This window comes from Schistocerca nitens, chromosome 7 (genome assembly GCF_023898315.1).
Source record: "Schistocerca nitens isolate TAMUIC-IGC-003100 chromosome 7, iqSchNite1.1, whole genome shotgun sequence".
Classification (NCBI taxonomy): domain Eukaryota; kingdom Metazoa; phylum Arthropoda; class Insecta; order Orthoptera; family Acrididae; genus Schistocerca; species Schistocerca nitens.
Genome location: NC_064620.1, coordinates 420,091,059 through 420,113,312, shown reverse-complemented (window position 1 = coordinate 420,113,312; position 22,254 = coordinate 420,091,059). Strand labels below are relative to the sequence as shown.

Genomic DNA, 22,254 nt, shown 5'->3' with positions numbered 1-22,254 from the left:
ATTCAAAATAGTCTCCCCCTGATAAATTCACAGCTGAAATCATTTTAAAAGTGTTTTGAAATATTTACTGGTGTAGTTTTTCGGAACTGCATTTAGTACTGTAGTACAATTTTCTTGGATGTCTTTAATTGCATTGTCATGGTGTCCTTTCATTGACAAGTTCAATTTGGAGAACAACCACAAGTGAACTGGGGCCAAATCTGGCGACTAAGGCGGGTGATCCAGGACTCATCCGTTCGCTGGCCAAATTGAACTCGGTTTGTAGGGTGGGTGACTGTCGTGGAGGGGCGACCAAGGACCTGCCTGTCGATATTCGGGTCCAATTCGAAGAATTCACTGACTGATGTACCGAACTTAATACAAAACGCGAGGCTGCCTTACTTCACGAGTGCTATATACGTACTGTTACATTCACAGCCTGGATGCCTGCTGCACACACGGCTGTTATTAAAACTTCAATGATCGAACGCCGCAACTCGCCGCGAGATAGCATTGCAGTTTGGAATTTCACATAAGTAGTCCTAACGGAAGTGGGAGCAGGAGCCGTTTCCACCAAGACTAGGCGGCCGCCTAGGGCGGTAAAATTGTAGGGGCGGCTAAGGGAGGAAAAAATTAATTTCAAATCAAACAGCGAAAATATAGAGCAAATGAGGAGAAAAAATGGAAAAGAAGAAAAAAACATCGAATTGTTTTCTAAAGCATACGTAACAGTTAATAAGTCTTCACTTAGTTTGACGAAAGTAAACACATTACCTCTTCCTACCACTACGGAGTACGAATCGGAAATCGCTTAGACCACCACTGCAGCACCGTGGCAGCTAATAAAAGTAGAACAACCCTCAACAGAAAATGCAAGCAAGGGACCATTTATTAATTAATCGCAGTAAAGTGGATGCTGAGAAAGATGGGATTCATTCGTCATTCTAAAAACTCTAGAATCGAAGTAACACCACATTATCCAGATGATCCTGTCTGACGCTTCGGCGTATCTCCCATCAAAGCAGCATAACTTCTAAATTCAGAAAATAGTTCCACATCTTTATTAGTCCATTTTCTTGCAATTACATAAAATAAGTAATTGATGCTAATTTTGGCTGCAGTGGTACATTCAGCTGACTTCTAATTTACAATGTTCAGCACATTCTTCTTATTTCAATTATACTAAAAAACTTCAAAAACTGAGGACAAAAAATATGAAATTGAGGACGTTTGTTGTCCCCAATCAGATTTAAAGGAATTTAGGACAAAGCTTGAAAACTGAGAACTGTCCCCAGGAAACGAGGACGTCTGGTCACCTTAGTTTAATTATTAAAAGTATAATACGATATTTGCATTGTTGTGATGTCGGTGGTGATGAAAGGGGGCGGTGGTATTGGGGAGACCGATGGTTGTAAAAAAAAGAGGGTACGTCATTTCACAATTGTCGCCTAAGGCGGCAAAACGCCTAGCATCGGTGCTGACTGGGATACGCAATATATTCGTAAAACTTGTCTGGTTATTCAGTAATTGCGAAAGGAGCTTACAGTATTCGCCCAGTTATTTTCTAGATAGATATAGCTCATTCACTTGCATTCGGCGTCTTTTTAAAAGCTAAAGTCGCAATGCAGCACTCTTCTCCAAGCACAGAGGCGTCATGGCATCAGTCCCGCCCACAGAGCTTAAAATAGATTCTAACTTCCTAGACAGAATAGGTATGAGCCAACCTAACCTAATCCCCTTGATCCCGCCCAAAAAGTGACGCAGAAGATCAGATGCACTGTGACCAAGCTGTCAGCCGATGTTATCGGGAGACCTCTATAAAAGGTGTCTGGCAGCCTTGGATAAGCTGTCTCAACTACGGTCGACCTTGCCGCAAGGAGATTATCATTGAACCATTAGCCTCCAGGTTCGCGTGACTCACGGTATGGGATTTTTCTTTTTTTGTGGGGATTTGTGAAACATTCCGTCTATCTATCTCATCATCGATCAGCTTTGGATGAAGTGCGACGGCGCTTAGCCACAGCACGAATGAAGTAATTAGTGACTTGCTCGCAAAAGTATGGGGCGAGTTTAATTATCGTCTTCATGTTCGTCGTGCGTATAAGGGGCTCGTTGAACTTTTGTGAAAAGGGAATGACAACTCTGATCACAAACAAAATTGTAAAAAGTCCTCCAAAATTGTATGTATACGCATGTAAAAAATACAGTTTTCAAAATCTGATGGATTTGAAAATAAAAATTATATAGTTCTATTTTAATTTAAAGTTTATACCCCTGTTTCTATCTTCGTTCACACAGTAGACTAGCGAACCCGGCAATGCTTCGCAAGTGCTAAGCATGTGTGCCAATTGGATTTACGTCCTAGTCTCCTTCTCCTCCTCTCTCTCTCTGTCCATCACCTCCTCTACCCTCCCTCTGTCCATCGCTTCCTCTCCCTCTCTCTCTTCACCTCTTGCTCCGTCACCCTCTGCCCATCTCCTCTTTTCCCTAACCTTTTGGGTCAAATCGAAACAGGTGATTGTGGGTCAACAATCGATTGTACAGGGAAGCAATTGTCGGAAATGCATCTTTATTGTGTTATAGACGTACACAGCCAAACAACAATGTAGCTCATGGCAATTGTTGAAAGCGACGACCGCCAGGCTCTCGTGTTCCTGTCTATATATGAGCAGGCATTGTCCAACACCACCTAATAGTTATTTGCTGCCTCCCCATTTGATTTGTCCTCGTTAACTGGTGTTGCAACGGGATGTGGTGCCACGGTTCTTGGAGACTGTACCCCTTGTTGTCAACGAATGGATGTGGTTTCAACACGGCCATGCACCAGCTCACTCCAGTGTTAATGCCGGCAAGCACCTTGACAACACATATCCTCATCGTTGGATTGTAAGGGAAGGTCTTGTCCCAAGGCCATCTCTGGATATCACCTCTGGACTGGTGTTACGTCAAGAAGCTGGTGTATGAAACCCCTTAGAAACGTATGAAGACCTGCTTGGTAGGGTCCATGCTGCCTATCTTCTGGTACAACAAAAAACCAGAGATATTTGGAGAGTACGGCAGAATTTCATGCGCCATTGTTATGCACTTTGACAATTACTATGAGCTACATTGTTGTTATGCGGGTAGCTGTGTGTATGTCCGTAACTTAATAAATACGCATTTCCGACCATTGTCTCCCTATCTCATCAATATAATCGGTTGTGAACCAACTATCACCTGTTCCAATTTGACCCAAAATGTTTCAGACACCCTGTATATCCATTTTCTCCTCCCTTTCTCTCCACTTCCTCTCTCTCATCTTGAGCCTTGTTGCTTGTTATTGTCAACAAATCCTTGATTGGGAATAGAAGCCGCTTAAAATGAATTGATAAATCGGTTGGCATCACTGATGTATGGGGTATAAGAAACCTCTCCTGCTGCTGTATCTGTGACAACAGTAGCTTCGTTGACAGTATTTTACATAGTTTCAAAAAAACAGTAGCTTCGTTGACAGTATTTCACATAGTTTCACTCTGCAAACGAGTACGATTACAAAGTTTCGGACAATCCAGATCCTGTAATAGTATTCTAATCATAAGCCGATAAGTCATAAATACAACTTCCCTGTTTTCTGTGAAAACTAACTGCGAGGAAGAGAACAGCACGTAACTAAGTATACAATTTTTGTTTAATATTATATGTAAGGAGAAAGAATATATATTGAAGAAATAATTTGTCTAATGGTTTAAGCTCCCCGCTATCTGACCGTAAGAAAGAAGACGAATCTGCACATTGTCACAGCACATTTTCTTTCTTGCAGTTCGTTCTAACAGAAAATCTGTACATTGTTGGTTAACCTATGGTTAGCCGATGTTCATCTGAATATTTAGTTGAGTACCGTATAAAACCTTCAAGTAAATAGATCAAGAATTTTTCGAGATATTTTCTTCTAACGTTTCCCCGTAGCTTTTGTCTGTCGGAACGTTTATGAGTGCTTTGTGAAAATATTTGAAGTAAGTGGGTCTAGAAATTTTGGAGAATTTTGGTATCAACGTTAAAAAAGACTTGTCATTAAAAATTTGTATACTATGCCTGCCCGAACATTTATTAGAGTATCGTGTAAAAGTTCGAAGTAAATCGGTCAAGAACTTTTCGTGATTTTTTGTAACAAAGGTGAACAACAACTTGCCTTAATGTAGTAGCTGGGCACAATCACTTAATTAACGAAATCAATTTTTAGAGTAATGGATGAACTTTTAAGCTAATTAAAAAAACATTAATGGGCTCCTTGACATTTGTTAATTTTCTTTTGAGTCTGATAATGGTTAATTAGTTGCCTACTATTTATGAGAAAATGACGCAGCGCCGTCTACGGATATCATATTCCGATAAAATCGAGTCATGTGGATGAGTGATAACGCCGGGGTGCACGCGATAGATAGATCGAATACGAGCAAGAATACTAAAAGTCTAGTGTTCGCTGTTTATCGTTGTTTGTTTATTGAGTTCGCGTTTAAGCATTACTTTTTGTTAATGGAATGACTGTGGAAACTAAATCATGAAATCAGATTCAGCTCTAAAACTAGTGAAAATACGTGGCCGCATTTAAGGCATTCCGCTAATTTTGTTTCTATATCGAGAGAACAAATACTTTTCGATCGTAAAGTGTGCTTGCCTGAAAAAATCAACAATTAGGACTCGCACTTCGAGCCTTAACAATCTGAAACAAGACAGAAGGAGAGCATATGTATCGCGGTTTGTGCAAGTTGAAGATACGGTGAAGGCAGGGACACAAAGAAACACGTCTTGGGCATTCAGATACCGACAGCGGAGCTAGCAGGAGTTAAAAGAATACGACAGAGATGCAATGGAAGGTCTTTTGCCACTGCCGTAGGCCTGTGTCTCAAGCTAGTGTGAACCAATGCATAGTAAACCTTTTTGTGACCAACATAATTCCTTTACATACCGTTGAATCGAAGTCTTCGAGAAGCTGATAAAAAGTTGTAACTCCAGCAAAAGTTTCATTTCGAGGAGAACATTTGGCACACAGGTCGATAATGCGCATATTCGATTATTATTAATACCGTTTCATTGAAATTCGAACTAACGTAACTACGGGTAGGCCTATTTGACGAGTACGTCTTTACTATAAAAAATCATTTTGACAATCTTATCTTTTATTTTTATGAACGGTGGTGTAGCCTAGGGTGACCAAATTATTTTCGGTGAAAACCGGGACACATTCACCCGGGTGCCAACGGACACCTCATTCCACATGTACCCAGGTTTCTTAATTTTAAATATTAATGTTTTGTTGATACATTTTAACCCGATTGTTATAACTAATAAGAGGATACAAAACATTGATATAATCTAGATTATCTGTATAATTAATGACATTTAATAAACGTATACAGTAATAAAGAAATCTATTACGATTTTACAAAATTTTACAGCCATTCAACTTTTAATCAATTAATATTAACATGACCTTTAATATTACGGAGCACTTGTAGATGGAATTGACTGTCCTTGGAGAAAAGGGTATTTTTCACTGCCCCAGCCTTCTTGATCATGTCTTTGTTCTTTGAGACACAGTGATAAAACTCGGCACAATCCATTTTGTAGTTGTACAGGATCTGCAGGATTGCTTCAAGAGAGTCCACCTCCATTCTGTTTCTTTCATCAGTCCACTGGATATTCATGAACGAAAATATTCTTTCCACATTGGCATTGTGGGCTGGGATTGCAAATAAATACCTTGCAATTTTTACCAACTCAGAGTAATGCTGAAGACAGTCACAGCTTTAAAAAAAACTCACCCAGTTCTCATTACATCCCAATAGTTTTTTTTTCATCATTCCACTTGTGAAGACTTTCTTCAACAAAATTTGTCAGTATGCCGAACTGATCAAAGAGAATGGAATCATCGATTTCAATCTCTTTACTCTTCAAATAAGAAACTGTCTCTTCAACACTTTCCCATTTTGGCACTCTCTTCAGTAACATCCAATCAAACACCGGCGATGAGGGTAAATATGAGGCGCTCCACTTGCTGAGATATTCTACACAAGTGTCATAAAACTTGTTAACTTCTTCTCTAAAACTCCTTTCCGCTGCTTCTGATACTTCTGCTCTTTTAAGGAGAGATTTAACATTAAAAGAAATGAACTGCTGTTCTCTCCTCTTAGTAACAGTTTCCAGAGTATTTTTCAAAACATCATTTACCTCTATTACACTTTTCGTGCTACCCTCAATTTCCTTTATCCAATGCTGCAAAGTGCTAAGCTGACTGTGAATGAACCATAAGTAGGCTTCACTTAAAGGGTTACTGAAAAACTGAACCAATATTTTGGGGGCTTTGTCTTCATTTAGGAAAAAAATCTTTTAACGGTTCTAACAGGCGGATTACTCTTTCAACTGCTGCAAACAGTGATAACCAGCGAGTTTTCGAGTGGCACATTACATTCATATATTCAGTTCCCACATAATCACATAACTCCTTAAGCCTCTCTGTTCTAACAGTATATATGTAAAAGTGTGAGTATACCTTCATGACGATAGTTTCAACATCGCAGCTTAAACTGTCAGCAGACGTCTGCACGTTATTGTGTAAAACATGTGCAGGGCACCCTATGCCTTCAATGTTTTCATGCAATGTTGCCTTAAATTTGGTAAATACGTTGTTTCATTAGGTAGGGAACTCACCTTCAAAAGTTTGGTCTGAATTCCCTGATTAATATCGAAAAACTGAACAACAAACGGAAATATTTTAGTGGCCTTATGATTGCTGGCATCAGTAGATATCCCGTAGAAAGAAGATTTTTTGATGTATTCGATGCTTTCCTTTACACTCTGGGGAGCAATAACTCCTTTCACTAAGGCTGACACTTTAGTTCTTGCTGAGCTAAACTTTTTTGCAATGGAAGAATCATCAAACATAATTCTGTTAAACTTATTAGTACAATCACTAGATCTATAAGTTTGGTGATGTTTTACCGTGTGGTAGACTATTGTAAGCTCGGCTGCGAACTTTCGTCTCTTCACTTGACTGATGTTTCACAAAATAATTTTGTAGAGTTTTACTGCAGTTCGGTGCACTGTATCTGTTAATGTGTTTCTTTAACCTGATGTGATCAACTATGTCGGAACGTCCACCATGACTTGTACTAATAAAACAGTTACATACGGAACACTCTGCTTCGTAATCAAAACGACCTTTCTTAATGAAATTCCATTCCTTGGAATAACAGTCACTGAACTTGCAAGCACGTTTCGGCATTGCGTTTCACAGTGCTGCAGCAATAATACCACTAATATGAGAAAAAACTATTGCAGTTTGCCTGACAAAACATGAACTACTACACTGTTCTGACAATGAGTGTGTAAGTGGCGCGACAATCGGACGGTTTCATAGCTCTGATACAATAATACAACTTACTACTTGTTGGCCAAAGTACCGCTCAAAGTAAATTATTGCCTGAGTGTATCAATACTGATACTGTGATTACTAGTATGAGACAATGGAGGTTTTAGTCAACTAAGCTAAAATATATTAATTTCTTGTGTTGTATTTCCTTTAATATAGCGAAATCCCAAAAATTTGAGAAAGTTTCACGAAATGTATTTAAAAACTGAATTCCGGGACTTTTGAGCGTCCCGAAACAAATTTTCGGGACACCGGAACACAGGAATGAAAACCGGGACAATCCCGGTTTTCCGTCCGCAGCTCGTGGTCGTGCGGTAGCGTTCTCGCTTCCCACGCCCGGGATCCCGGGTTCGATTCCCGGCGGGGTCAGGGATTTTCTCTGCCTCGTGATGACTGGGTGTTGTGTGATGTCCTTAGGTTAGTTAGGTTTAAGTAGTTCTAAGTTCTAGGGGACTGATGACCGTAGATGTTAAGTCCCATAGTGCTCAGAGCCAACCGGTTTTCCGGGACGTTTGGTCATCCTAGTGTAGCCTCTCTTGTACTGTGCCTTTACAATGAGGTGACAAAAACCATGGGATAGCAATCTGCACAATACAGCTGGCGGTAGTATCACGTACAAGGGGTATAAAAGGGCAGTGCATTGGCGAAGCTGTCATTTCTATTCAGGTGATTCATGTAAAAACGTTTTCGACGTGATTATGGCCACGTGACGGGAATTAACAGACTTTGGATGCGCAGTGGTAGCTGGAGCTGGACGCATGGGACAATCCATTTCGGAAATTGTTCGGGAATTGTAATGTTCCGAGATTCGCAGTGCCAAGAGTGTGCCAAGAACGCCAAATTTCAAGCGTTATCTCTAACCACGGACAACACACTGGCCGACGGCTTTCACTTACGAGGGAGAGCAGCGGCACTTGCGTAGAGTTGTCAATGCTAACAGACAAGCAATAGCCGCAGAAATCAGTGTGGCACATACGACGAACGTATCCGTTAGGATAGTGCGGTTAAATTTTTCCGTTAAAGGCCAATGGCAGCAGATGACCGACCGAAGAGCCTTTGCTAAGGCTGCCTTCACAGTGGCACCGACAACGGTCGTCAGACACTGTCGCCAGAGGTCGCCTGATAATATCGGTCAACAGCGTGGTCATAGTGGGTCCGATCTCCTTCGTCGGTTTTTGTCGGCGTCAAGGAGGTTAGGTTAGGTTAGAATCTATTCTACGTATGAAGCAGGTTAGCTTTTAACAATCTAGTGTGGGGTGGATACCACGACGCCTCTGTGCTTGGATACGAGTACTGCATAGCGGATTCTGCTATTAAAGAGACGCCGAATGCATGCGGATGAGCTTTCCAGCCTCGTAAAGAATTTGACGAGTACTACACACACTGTCCTCAGTTATCGGAAGAACCAGACAAATTTTACAAATATATGAGATGCCGGGAGAAACATTCTGTTACATACTTGAGACAATTCGTGATGGGCTTGAAAAGCAAGTTATAAGCCCTCTGTTTCGTTGTATTTGTTTAAAGTTGTGCAGATGCACAACAGTTAACCTTCAATGACTGTCATTTAGCACGCGAGTGAAAGACAAGCATAAAATGTAGCATAAGATAATCAGAAAACCTTAAGCACTTCAAAGTGGGAATATATACCGTACACCACATCTGCAAACCACTTCCTATTAACAGAATCATCACCCTACCTACAACGCCAGTAAGCAGTAATAATAATTTGTAGACAACTAATGACAACCTACCACAAAAAAGATCCAGTACATTAGCTATAAGGATGTAAGATATGCCACCGTTTTCATTTGAACAAATCAGTTTTTGATGTTATAAAAATATTCTTAAAATTTCAAATGTGTTACCTATTTGAGGTTTCGAATGAACAGGCGATTTCTGTCCATAGATTCCAAACTATATCCGGAATGTGATATTTCATCCTCAGGGTGTCACAAACTCACTCTTTCTTGGACTAAACTTAACAGTTTCTCACCCCATTTCGTGTGCGAGAGCGTCGATCGATTTGACCGAAGAAAAAAAACTGATTTACTGTACATTTGGGAGATACGATCAGCTGTAGTGTGACCGCGCACGTAGTGGCGTACGGATTTGAAAACATCGGCCGTCTCTGGCCGATGTCGGTCGTATGAACAATCCTCCGGTATCGGAGCTACTGTGACCGCAGCGTAACAACGTGACATGGCCGATGTCGGTCGTATGAACAATCCTCCGGTATCGGAGCTACTGTGACCGCAGCGTAACAACGTGACATGGCCGATGTCGGTCGTATGAACAATCCTCCGGTATCGGAGCTACTGTGACCGCAGCGTAACAACGTGACATGGCCGATGTCGGTCGTATGAACAATCCTCCGGTATCGGAGCTACTGTGACCGCAGCGTAACAACGTGACATGGCCGATGTCGGTCGTATGAACAATCCTCCGGTATCAGAGCTACTGTGACCGCAGCGTAACAACGTGACATGGCTGCAGCGCCCGCGCGGTTTAAGGCGTTATGTCGCGGACTGCGCGGTACCTCCCGCCGGAGGTTCGAGTCCTGACATGGCCGATGTCGGTCGTATGAACAATCCTCCGGTATCAGAGCTACTGTGACCGCAGCGTAACAACGTGACATGGCTGCAGCGCCCGCGCGGTTTAAGGCGTTATGTCGCGGACTGCGCGGTACCTCCCGCCGGAGGTTCGAGTCCTCCCTCGGGCATGGGTGTTTGTGTTATTCTTAGCATAAGCATAGCTTAAGTTGGTTTAAGTAGTGTGTAAGTCTAGGGACCGATGACCTCAGCAGTTTGGTCCCTTAGGAATTCACACACATTTGAACATTTTCGCCTATAGCGTCTCTCCTGGGCTTGTGACCATATCGGTTGAACCCTAGACGACTGTAAGACCGTGGCCTGGTCAGATGACTCCCGATTTCATTTGGTAAGACCCGATTGTAGGGTCCGAGTGCTGCGCACACCTCACGAAATCATGGACCCAAGTTGTCAACAAGGCACTGTGCAAACTGGTGGTGGCTCCATAATGGTGTGGGCTGTGTTTACATGGCGTGGACTGGGTCCCCTGGTTCATCTGAACCGATCTTTGACTGGAAATTGTTATGTTCGGCTGCTTGGAGACCATTTTGCAGCCATTAATGGACTTCATGTTCCCAAACAACGATGGAATTTTTATGGATGACAACACGCCATATCACCGGGCCACAATTGCTCCCAACTGGTCTGAAGAGAATTCTGGACCATTAGAGCGAATAATTTGACCACCCTGATTGACCGAGATGAATCCCTTTAAACATTTGTGGGACATAATCGAAAGGTCAGTTTATGCACAAAATTCTGCACCGGCAACACTTACGCAATCATGGACGGCTATACAGGCAACATGACTCAGTATTTCTGCAGGAGACTTTTGCTGCACTCTGCTAGGCAAAAGGAGGTCAGACACGATATTAGGTGATGTCCCATACTTTTGACTCTTCAGTATAAATCATAATGTACAGACGTAAATCATTTTAACAGTCTAGTTATTACATGACACGTTGAAGGTGTAAAATTTAAATAATTTTCGATTTTGTCGCGATTGTTCTGCGGGTTGTAAAGTGTAATAATATTTGATTTATCCCTGCGTCTCCAGTCCTTTTACAGTCCCCGCGATAACGAGGTGGTTTAATGAGTCTCAAATTATTTCGGTGTACTTTGCAAAATCGATTGGTTGCGAACTATGGCTGACTGCTGGCCACTTCACAACAAGTTATTTGGCCATATCCTTTCACTGGTTAGATCCGTACGCAGCCACAATGCGTGCAGTATTCATATGTTGTACTGACACTCGCATGACTGATATCCAACTGTGAGTTTCATACATATAAAAAATGAACGGGTTATTTAAGAAGACCAATAATTTCATTTACTTCGTTATGTTAAATAATATAAAGAAATTTGAAAATTAATATAGTAATACATATAAAAACTAAGTTATCCGAATTTTCCCATTTTATAAAAAAATACGTTAATGCATTTGTTTCGAACTTTTCCAAAGATGTACAAAAACATGACTGATGTTCGTAAAAGAATATCTTCTGCTATCAGTTTCCTAAAATACATCGTAGAAGACGATTACTTTCTAAATTTATGGTACAAAGCAAATGAGGTAATACAGCACTGTATATGTGCTTCTTCATTTTGATGTATGTTTATGTTGCTGGAGAGTTCTAAGAAACTAAAAAAAGGACTTTACTGATTTTCTCTCGTTATTATCATTAAACCTAAAATTTAACTGAATCTTATTTTTTCATGTAGAACTACCACCGAAAATGGCAGTAGCTTTGAGAAGGCATTTGGGCAACTTGGTACGGAGATCGACACACTACCAGACCTGCCGTCACACAATATGGACTGATGATTCTATTGCCAACCCTTTAAATCAGTCCTCCAACGATGACGACTTGGAATTTATTTTCACTAGAAAATCTACTTTCCATACCTGACCGTTGACCGTTAAGTGTAGGCGACGACAACACACGGGAAAACTTTAATAATTCACCGTTTCACTCTATGTGAGCTGCATATACTTTTAACTTCATCGCAATCAAAGATGCAAATGTTGCTCTAAAATATAACTCGTTTTAAAACTCCCTTAGGAAATTCTATGGCCAGAGAAAGTGTTCTTTGCAATCAGCATTCACGAAGTACGGCGGCAGCAGAAAGCTGAATCAGGCAGGAGCGCGGTACTTCCAAGTACAATAGGTGGCACCCTACTTATGACGCTATCGTTGTTCTTAACGCAATATTAGAAGCACCTGCTCTTGATACAGTTAACACCCAGCTAAAGATTCAAACTTTCAATGATCAGGATGTGACCATAATGAAGGAGTATGCGAAGGTAAACTTAAAAAAATAAATCTATATCTTTTTTAATATATGAATGCTGTAAAATGATTACTAGTTAGCAGGTTTTGGCACCGGTCGCTGGAGTCCTTGATGAGATTCAAGGAGATGTATAAGTTGCCAACAACTGCGGCAACTGTATTTAAATTGGAGAATATGAAGGCTAGGGATCTTGTGGATCGCACAGCTTCAGCCAAGGCCTAATTCAGTGGCATGTTCAAATGTGTGTGAAATCTTATGGGACTTAACTGCTAAGGTCATCAGTCCCTAAGCTTACACACTACTTAACCTAAATTATCCTAAGGACAAACACACACACACCCATGCCCGAGGGAGGACTCGAACCTCCGCCGGTCAATGGCATGGATAAAAGGTTTAGACCTCTACCAGACGATGAACAATGCTAATTTGCTGTGGCTTTTCATCCAACTTCCCGTTGATGTAGCTGGAAATGTATGGCCACAGTCGTGTGGAAGTAGTAAGAAAACAAATGGGAAAAGTTGTGCAAAAGGCTTCTTTGAGGCACGAAGCCACCGAATGTTCACAGGACAGAAGAGATACTGTAAGCGGCGGTGGCGGAAGCACCAACAACGAAGAGGAAATTTTTTTTACCCCTGTCACTCAATCTAAAGAGAAGCGTGCTGGTAACACATCAGTAAAAAATAAAGTCCAAAGTCTAGCCAAAATAATGGTTCGTTTTGAAATCAAAAGACTCATTCCGCGTTGCAATATTTCTAGGGGAACCGATTTATTAATTACATAGAATACGCCCATAAACCTCGAATGCTGCAGCTGAACGACTTTCTTCCGTGGCAACGACATTTTGTGTTCTAAACGAGCCATGCTCTTGCATAAAAACTTTAACATGGTGTTGTTCATGAAGGAAAATGTGCACTTAATATCAGATACGTCTGATTCTCCAGTATTTTGATTGTACCTTCATTTAACATTGATAACTAAATAATTTTAACACTGAATGATTAAACTGTTTTTATCTTCGACGTCCTACCTAACTTCCCCAACCAGAACATTTTCATTTAAGCAATGGCAATGCGTTTGATACACGCGCTCATTTGACATGAAGTTTACTATTACGAGTTAACGGTTAACTTCCGATAAATCTCCAGTAAAGAAACGCTTTAACGTTTAACTAAGTTAACTTCTTTAGTGATGGATTAACGATACGCATATATTAAAAACAATGTTGCCCATATCCATTCGAACGTTTATTGCGGTATCCCGTAAAAATTCGAAGTAACTCTGTCAAGAATATTCCGAGATTTTTGCTAAAAAAAACCCAGCGTACCATACGCGGTTGAATTGGAAGAGACTCGGAAATGTACGACGCTAATTATCCTCTGCCCTGCACTTCACAGTGGTTTGTAGGGCATGTATGTAGATGCAAATGTGGGCAAACTCAACCATTATGAGGGACGGAATGACCTATACGGGGAAAATAACCCATTATCTTTTTGCAACTCCTCTTCTGAGACACTTTCAACGCTGCTCTCATCGGAATTCTTTATGAAATACCTGCACATGCATCAGATTTTCGACTGAACAGCACAACCTTTGAAATTTAAAAATAATGTGATCACACTGTCATAAGCACCGCCTTTTTATACGCTACAGACTTGCACAGTGTCGTGCCTAGCCTATACTGGCACTAGAGAGACTGGCACAACATTGTGATGCCATCTACCGACTACAGCACAAACCAAGTACCTAGCTTCCCTACGTTGTTCCGCCGCCATGGTTGTTCTCAACAGGTTTATATCGTCGAGATGAATCACCAGACTAACTAACATGATTTCTATACATTTCTGATGGAAGATACTGCGGCGTCTCTGTTTGTCGTTCTACTGTTTCTTTTTAATTTTTTTACTTCGTCTTTATTACTATTTTGAAGAGGCGTTGAACAAGATGTGTGGTGTCACTAGTAATAGCTACAATAAATTACGTCAGTATTCTGAGAGGTACTTACTTCGAATGTATCGCTGTAGATGTCCGTCTCCACGGTCGTGTCCTCCTCGTCAGAGTCACTGGTTTGTTTTGTACCTACACCGTCCAAAATGAACAGCAATGGCTTGTAAGCGAACCATGCCGACTCTTCTTCTCCCGAACTCTTCTTTTTCATCACTTTCTGGTGCGTCTTGGCAAAATACGAGCGGAGGCTTTTAATTTTATTTTTCACAGCCGAAATACTCAAATTAAATTCGTTCCCTAACTCACTCAAAGCGTTAATCCTCACTTGCCTGTTATTGTAATACTTATTATTAACGTCCCACAAAACATTCTTTCGATGGTATGACTCTATGAAACGCAAAGTTCCCTCCACAGACATGTCGTGGATCGAACGCCAAGCTGATAGAGGCATGGACGTGTATTCACGTGCGCTGGCCCGTGCGTCACTGCAAAGCGGCGCATTCAACTCGGTGCAACTCGGCAACAGCGCATGCGTCACGTTCTAACCTTGCGTGCGCTGTGTATTGACAGTGAACAGCGAGGGGGAAACAGCCCGAGTGAGGAGATGCTTTTCGTCAGTCGAGTTCTTTGAAAGTTGGTGGCGTGATTGCTTTGGCAATTTTTTTCGTTTCTTATTTTCGTCCGACAGATTCTAATTCTCCTCTGTAGCGACAGACTTCGTCCTCTTTCATTTTCGTCTCCTTAAAATTACTTAATACGCAGCCAACAGATACAGGTAAGGTTGTTCAACAGTTTCAAACCCATGTAACCACAGCATACTGCTCCATAGAATAAAATAAAAAAAAACTGTGCGCTAATTCGTAAAACACTAGAGGAAGGATCAAACCACTGATTATTTGTAAAAACAGAATTTCCCATACTTCGTGGGTGCACTGTATGGGACACGGTAGATGTGCATTTCAACAATGAAAAACAGAGGTAGTTCTTATTTATGGTTACAAAGGAATCACTGGTGTTGTATTAATGGCGCTGTTTGATCCAATACAAATAATGAAGCGTCTACTGATTAAATTAAAAAAAAATTGAGTATATGCAGATAACAGAAAAGTTGTTATTATTACTTCGCTGTATACCCTAAAGGATAGATATCGACGGAATTTTCTGTTTCCACAACTTCCCTTTCTCTACAGCTTCAGCCTATGATTCATTAACGCCTCTTGCTAGACGTGAGAGACTATAGTGTATTTACGTCCGCATCCACATTTTGCAAACCTCTAATGAAGAGCGTGGCATACTTAACATATCGATCCTCGTTCACGCCGTAGAGAATGGCAGACATTTCGCCAGTTTTGAAATACCACGCGCTCGCACGTGTGAAGAAGCGTTTACACCAGATCGAACGGAAGAGAATATGAGACAACGAACATTACATGTCAACCCTACAAACGCTGCGTTACTGTATGTTTTTTGGTGCTAATAATTAGCACACAGCAATCACTCGATACAACCACAGCCGTGGATTCTGCTACAAAATTAGTTATGGCTGTGCTGCAAAACTGACAGGCTACAGATAGGATTATTCTGCATTCTGTGCTGTTTTTGACGACGCGTATGAAAATACAAATAGATTAATAAGTGTCTGAATTTTTACCCAAGCATGAAACCCTCACTGAGTAACAATTTCACTGTTCCTCAACATCATTCCAAAACCTTGCACGTAGTATGTCGGTTGACATTTTACGTTTACTTCACGTTTGTTTTTGTTTGATGTTTTGTAATGTGAATCTCTTGGATCGCAGAAAGCGCCTGTGATATCCACATTCTTCTGTTGGCAACATTACATCCTTGTCTAACCAATCCGATCACGCAACTCACTTCAATAACAAAATAGTTCGCACAAACTAGCAGACGAATATTTTGTTTTCTGTGCTGGAGGCGGACACCGAAACGGATCGAACATGAGCGAACCCGGTCTCTGATCTCGACGTCGACGGGACGTTGAACCCAAATCTTCCTTTTTTTACGACGGAATGCTGTTTGCTCGAGCTCACGCGCCGTTTACACCAGAGAAAATAGTCGTCCGCTGACGCTCGCTGGTTTCTTTCCGATCGACTCGCATATGCGCGGGATAATTGACGTCCATCTTCAGGTGTCAGATAGTTCACGTTTTTCATAATCTACCCGACGCTCAGCTGTGAGTCAAACAAACCATCGGTGTCGTACTATTTTTTTAATACATTCAGTAACTCTCTCTCTCTCCCTCCCCAGTTTTATTTGGTATGGACCGTACACACTATGTGGTGATAGGGAACGACTTCTCTGCTTTGGAGCTATATTTTCTGAAATTATACGTCACCTACTGGATAACATGAAAGCTCCATGAGACTTTCCGCGGATGATGCTGTCACATACACGGAAGTGACAAAAATTCAAGGGATAGCGATATGCACATATACAGATGCAGGTAGTATCGCGTGACAAGGTATTAAAGAGCGGTGCTTTGGCGAAGCTGTCATTTGCACTCAGATGACTCATGTAGAAAGGTTTCCACCATGATATGGCCCCACGACTGGAATTAACAGGCTTTGAACGCGGATTAATAGGTGGAGCTAGACGCATGGGACATTCCATTTCGAAAATCGTTATGGAATTCAATATTCCAAGATCCACAGTGTCAATAGCGTGGCGAGAATACCATGTTACAAGCATTACATCTCATCATGGACAACGCCAACACTTAACAACCGAGAGCGGCAGCATCTGCGTAGAGTTGTCAGTGCTAAGGAACGGACGATCAACACCGCACGAAATAGCCACAGAAATCAATGAGCGAGGTACAACGAATGTAACATGGAATGGACTGGATCCTCTAGTCCAATTGAACTGATCACTGAGCGGCAATGGTTATACCCGGTTACTTGGAGACGATTTGTAGCCATTCAACGATGGAATTTTTATGGATGAGAATATGTCATGTCATTGGGTCGAAATTGTTAGTGATTTGTTTGAAAGAACATTCTGGGCAATTCGAGCGAATGACTTGGTCACATAGATCGTCTAACACAAACAATTATAGGACACAATCGAGAAGTCATTTCTGGCATAAAATCCTTCACCGGCAACACTTACGCAATTTTTGTTGTTGTGGTCTTCAGTCCAGAGACTGGTTGGCTGCAGCTGTCCATGCTAATCTATCCTGGGCAAGCTTCATCATCTCTGAGTACCTACTGCAACCTACATCCTTCTGAGTCTGCTTACTTATTAATCTCTTGGTCTCCCGCTACGATTTTTACCCTCCACGCTGCACTCCAGTACTAAATTGTTGATCCCATGATCCCTCAGAACACGTCCTACCAACCGATCCCCTCTTGTAGACAAGTTGTGCCACAAATTCCTCTTCTCCCAATTCTATTCAGTACCTCCTCATTACTTACGTGATCTACCCAGCTAATCTACAGCATTCTTCTATAGCACCACAATTCGAAAGCTTCTATTACCTTCTATTTATTGTCCACATGTCACTTGCATACGTGGCTACACTCCATACAAATACTCTCAGAAACGACTTCCTGACACTTAAATTTATACTCGATGTTAACAAATTTCTCTTCTTCAGAAACGCTTTCCTTGCCATTGCCAGTCTACATTTTATATCCTCTCTACTTCGACCATCATCAGTTGTTTTGCTCCCCAAATAGCAAAACTCCTTTACTACTTTAAGTGTCTCATTTCCTAATCTAATTCCCTCAGCATCACTCGACTTAATTCGACTACATTCCATTATCCTCGTTTTGCTTTTGTTGATGTTCATCTTATATCCTCCCTTCAAGACACTGTCCATTGCGTTCAACTGCTCTTCCAAGTCCTTTGCTGTCTCTGACAGAATTACAATGTCATCGGCAAACCTCAAAGTTTTCATTTCTTCTCCATGGATTTTAATACCTACTCCAAATTTTTCTTCTGTTTTCTTTACTGCTTGCTTAATATACAGATTGAATAACGTTGGGATAGGCTACAACCCTGTCTCACTCCCTTCCCAACCACTGCTTCCCTTTCATGCCCCTCGACTCTTATAACTGCCATCTGGTTTCTGTACAAAATGTAAATAGCATTTCGCTCCCTGTCTTTTACCCCTGCCACCTTCAGAATTTGAAAGAGAGTATTCCAGTCAACATTGTCGAAAGCTTATTCTAAGTCTACAAATGCTAGAAACGTAGGTTTTCCTTTCCTTAATCTATTTTCTAAGAAATGAAATGAAATGTCGTGTGGCTAGGGCCTCCCGTCGGGTAGACCGTTCACCTAGTGCAAGTCTTTCGATTTGACGCCACTTCGGCGACTTGCGCGTCGATGGGGATGAAATGATGATGATTAGGACAACACAACACCCAGTCCCTGAGCGGAGAAAATCTCCGACCCAGCCGGGAATCGAACCCGGGCCCTTAGGATTGACAGTCCGTCGCGCTGACCACTCAGCTACCGGGGGTGGACCTATCTTCTAAGATAAGTCGTAGGGTCAGTATTGCCTCGCAAGTTCCAACATTTCTACAGAATCCAAACTGATCTTCCCCGAGGTCAACTTCTACCAGTTTTTCCATTCGTCTGTACAGAATTCGTTTTGGTATTTTTCAGCTGTCACTTATGAAACGGATAGTTTGGTAATATTCACACCTGTCACCAGCTGCTTTCTGTGGGATCGGAATTCTTCTTGAAGCACGAGGATATATCACTTGTCTCATACATATTGCTCACTAGACGGTAGAGTTTTGTCATGTCTGGCTCTTCCGAGGCCATCAGTAGTTCTAATGGAATGTTGTCTACTCCAGGGGCCTTGTTCGACCTAGGCCTTTCATTGCTCTGTCAAATTCTTCACATAGTATCGTATCTCCCATTTCATCTTCAGCTACGTCCTCTTCAATTTCCATAATATTGCCCTCAAGTACATCGCCCTTTTATAGACCCTTCCATCTTTCTGCTTTTCCTTCTTTGCTTAGGACTGGTTTTCCATCTGAGCTCTTGATATTCATACAGGTGGTTTTCTTTTCTCCAAAGGTCTCTTTAATTTTCCTGTAGGCAGTATCTCTCTCACCCCTAGAGGTATATGCCTCTACATCCTAACATTTGTCCTCTAGCCCTGCCTGCTCAGCCATTTTGCACTTCCTGTCGATCTAAATTTTGAGACGTCTGTATTACTTTTCGTCTGCTTCATTTACTGCATTTTTATATTTTCTCCTTTCATCAATTAAATTCAATATATATTGTGTTACACAAGGATTTCTTCTAGCCCTCGCCTTTTTACCCATTCGATTCTCTGCTGCCTTTACTGTTTCATCTCTCAAAGCTACCCACTCTTCTTCTACTGTATTTCTTTCCCCTGTTCTTGTCAGTCGTTCCCTCTTGCTCTCTCTGAAACTCTCTACAACCTCTGGTTCTTTCGGTTTATCCAGGTCCCATCTCCTTAAATTCCTGCATTTTTGCAGTTTCTTCAGTTTTAATCTACAGTTGATAACCAATAAATTGTGGCCATAGTCCACATGTCCTCCGGAAATATCTTATAGTTTAAAACCGGGTACCTAAATCTCTGTCTTAACTATCTGACACCTTCTAGGCCTCTTCCACGTATACAACCTTGTTTCATGATTCTTAAACCAAGTGTTAGCTATGATTAGGTTATGCTCTGTTCAAAATTCTACCAGGTGGCTTTCTCTTTCATTCCTTACCCCCAGTCCACATTCCCCTAATACTTTTCCTTCTCTTTTTTTTCTTACTATCGAATTCCAGTCCCCCATGACTTTCAAATTTTCGTCTCTCTCAAATATCTGAATAATTTCTTTGATCACACCATACATTTCTTCAGTCTCTTCATCATCTGTGGAGTTAGTTGGCATATAAACTTGTACTACTGTGGTAGGCGTGGGCTTCGTGTCTATCTTGGCTACGCAATTATGGACGGCTATATAGGCAGAAAGGCTCATTATTTCTGCAGGGAACTTCCAACGACTTATTGACTCCTTCCCACATCAGGTTGCTTCACTAAGGCGAGCAAAAGGCGGTCTGACAGAAGATATCCCAATGCTTTTGTCACCTCAGTGTGTGCTAGAAAATTGTATCCAAGTTCTGGAAATCATATAGACGAACGCCTCTTGATTCAGGGGCTGGCAGTTGATCTCCACCATAAACGAGTGTAAAATATTGTGATAAAGAGACGGAAGGACTCATGGTATGATTACACGATTGTCAGACAATCACTGGAAACAATCATATCCATTAAACTTCAGGCAGTATGCTTGCAGAACAGTTTAAAGTGGAGTGAGATTAATTAGAAGAATGATCAGGTGTAGTCCATCCACGAAGGCAGCTTACAAAACCCTAATTCACCGATACTAGAGTATTGCTTGTCAGCCTAGGGCTCTTACTAGATGAGACTGATACAGACTGTGGTATCACCTACTGATACAACCCTACGGACGTTTCAACGTTGGCAACGGAATTGCAAGTTACCATTAGATGCCGACAGCGGTCGCGCAGGATCTGGCGGACTCAACGTGCACCCCACTGAGCCACGCATCCAGCGGCTGTGGACTAGGAGCGCCCTCTACCGCCACGATGTACTCTTTGATCAAAAGCATCCGGACACCCCCAAAAAATACGCTTCTCATATTAGGTGTATTGTGCTACCAGCTACTGCCAGGAACTCCGTATCAGCGACCTCAGTACTCATTAGACATTGTGAGAGCAGAACGGGGCACTCCGCAGAACTCACGGACTTCGAACGTGGTCAGGTGATTGGGTGTCACTTGTGTCATACGTCTGTACGCGAGATTTCCACACTACTAAACATCCCTATGGCCACTGTTTCCGATTTTATAGTGAAGTAGGAAACGTGAAGAGACACGTACAGTGCTAAAGTGTACAGGCCGACCTGGTCTGTTGACTGACAGAGACCGCCGACAGTTGAAGAGGGTCGTAGTGTGTAGTAGGCAGAAATCTATCCAGACCATCACACACGATTTCCAAACTGCATCAGGATCCATTGCAAGTACTATGACAGATAGGCGGGAGGTGAGAAAACTTAGATTTCATGGTCGAGCGGCTGCTCATAAGCCACACATCAAGCGGGAACTGCCAAATTACGCATCGCTTGGTGTAAGGAGCGTAAACACTGGGCAATTGAACAATGCACAAATGCTCTGTGGAGTGACGAATCACGGTACACAATGTGGCGATCCGATGGCAGGGCGTGGGTATGGCGAATGTCCGGTGAACATCTGCCAGCGCGTGTAGTGCAAACAGCAAAATTCGGAGGCGGCGGTGTTACGATGTGGTCGTGTTTTTCATGGAGGGGGCTTGCACCCCTTGTTGTTTTGCGTGGCACTATAACAGCACAGGCCTACATTAATGTTTTAAGCACCTCCAAAGAAATGGTTCAAATGGCTCTGAGCACTATGAGACTTAACGTCTGTGGTCATCAGTCCCCTAGAACTTAGAACTACTTAAACCTAACTAACCTAAGGACATCATACACATCCATGCCCGAGGCAGGATTCGAACCTGCGACCGTAGCGGTCACGCGGTTCCAGACGGAAGCGCCTAGAACCGCACGGCCACACGGGCGGCCTTTAAGCACCTTCTTGCTTCCCACTGTTGAGCAGTTCGGGGACGGCGATTGCATCTTTCAAGACGATCGAGCACCTGTTCATAATGCACGGCCTGTGGGAGAGTAGTTACAGGACAATAACATGGCCTGCACAGAGTCCTTGACCTCATTCCTATAGAAAACCTTTGGGAATGTTTTGGAACGCCAACTTCGTGCCAGGCCTCACCGACCGACATAGGTACCTCTCCTTAGTGCAGCACTTCGCGAAGAAAGGGCTGTCATTCCCCAAGAAATCTTCCAGCGCCTGACTGAACATATGCCTGCGAGAGTGGAAGCTGTCATCAAGGCTAAGTGTGGGCCAACACCATACTGAATTCCAGCATTACCAACGGAGGGCGCCACGTACTTGTAAGTCATTTTCAGCCATGTGTCCTGATACTTTTGAT

At 42.1% G+C, this 22,254-nt stretch overlaps 1 protein-coding gene across 3 annotated transcripts in view; it reads right to left on the bottom strand.

The window, feature by feature from the left end:
• Positions 1 to 22,254, bottom strand: part of LOC126194822 (uncharacterized) — a 155,583-nt gene that overhangs the window by 72,497 nt on the left and 60,832 nt on the right. The window contains exon 1 of one of the 3 annotated variants that reach the window (XM_049933148.1): positions 14,273 to 14,684. The exons of the other annotated variants lie outside the window; for them this stretch is intronic. Within the exon in view, the coding sequence (XP_049789105.1) occupies positions 14,273 to 14,665 (393 nt within the window). The 5' untranslated portion in view covers positions 14,666 to 14,684. Of the gene's footprint in view, positions 1 to 14,272; positions 14,685 to 22,254 lie in introns of those variants that run through there. 3 annotated transcript variants of the gene reach the window in all.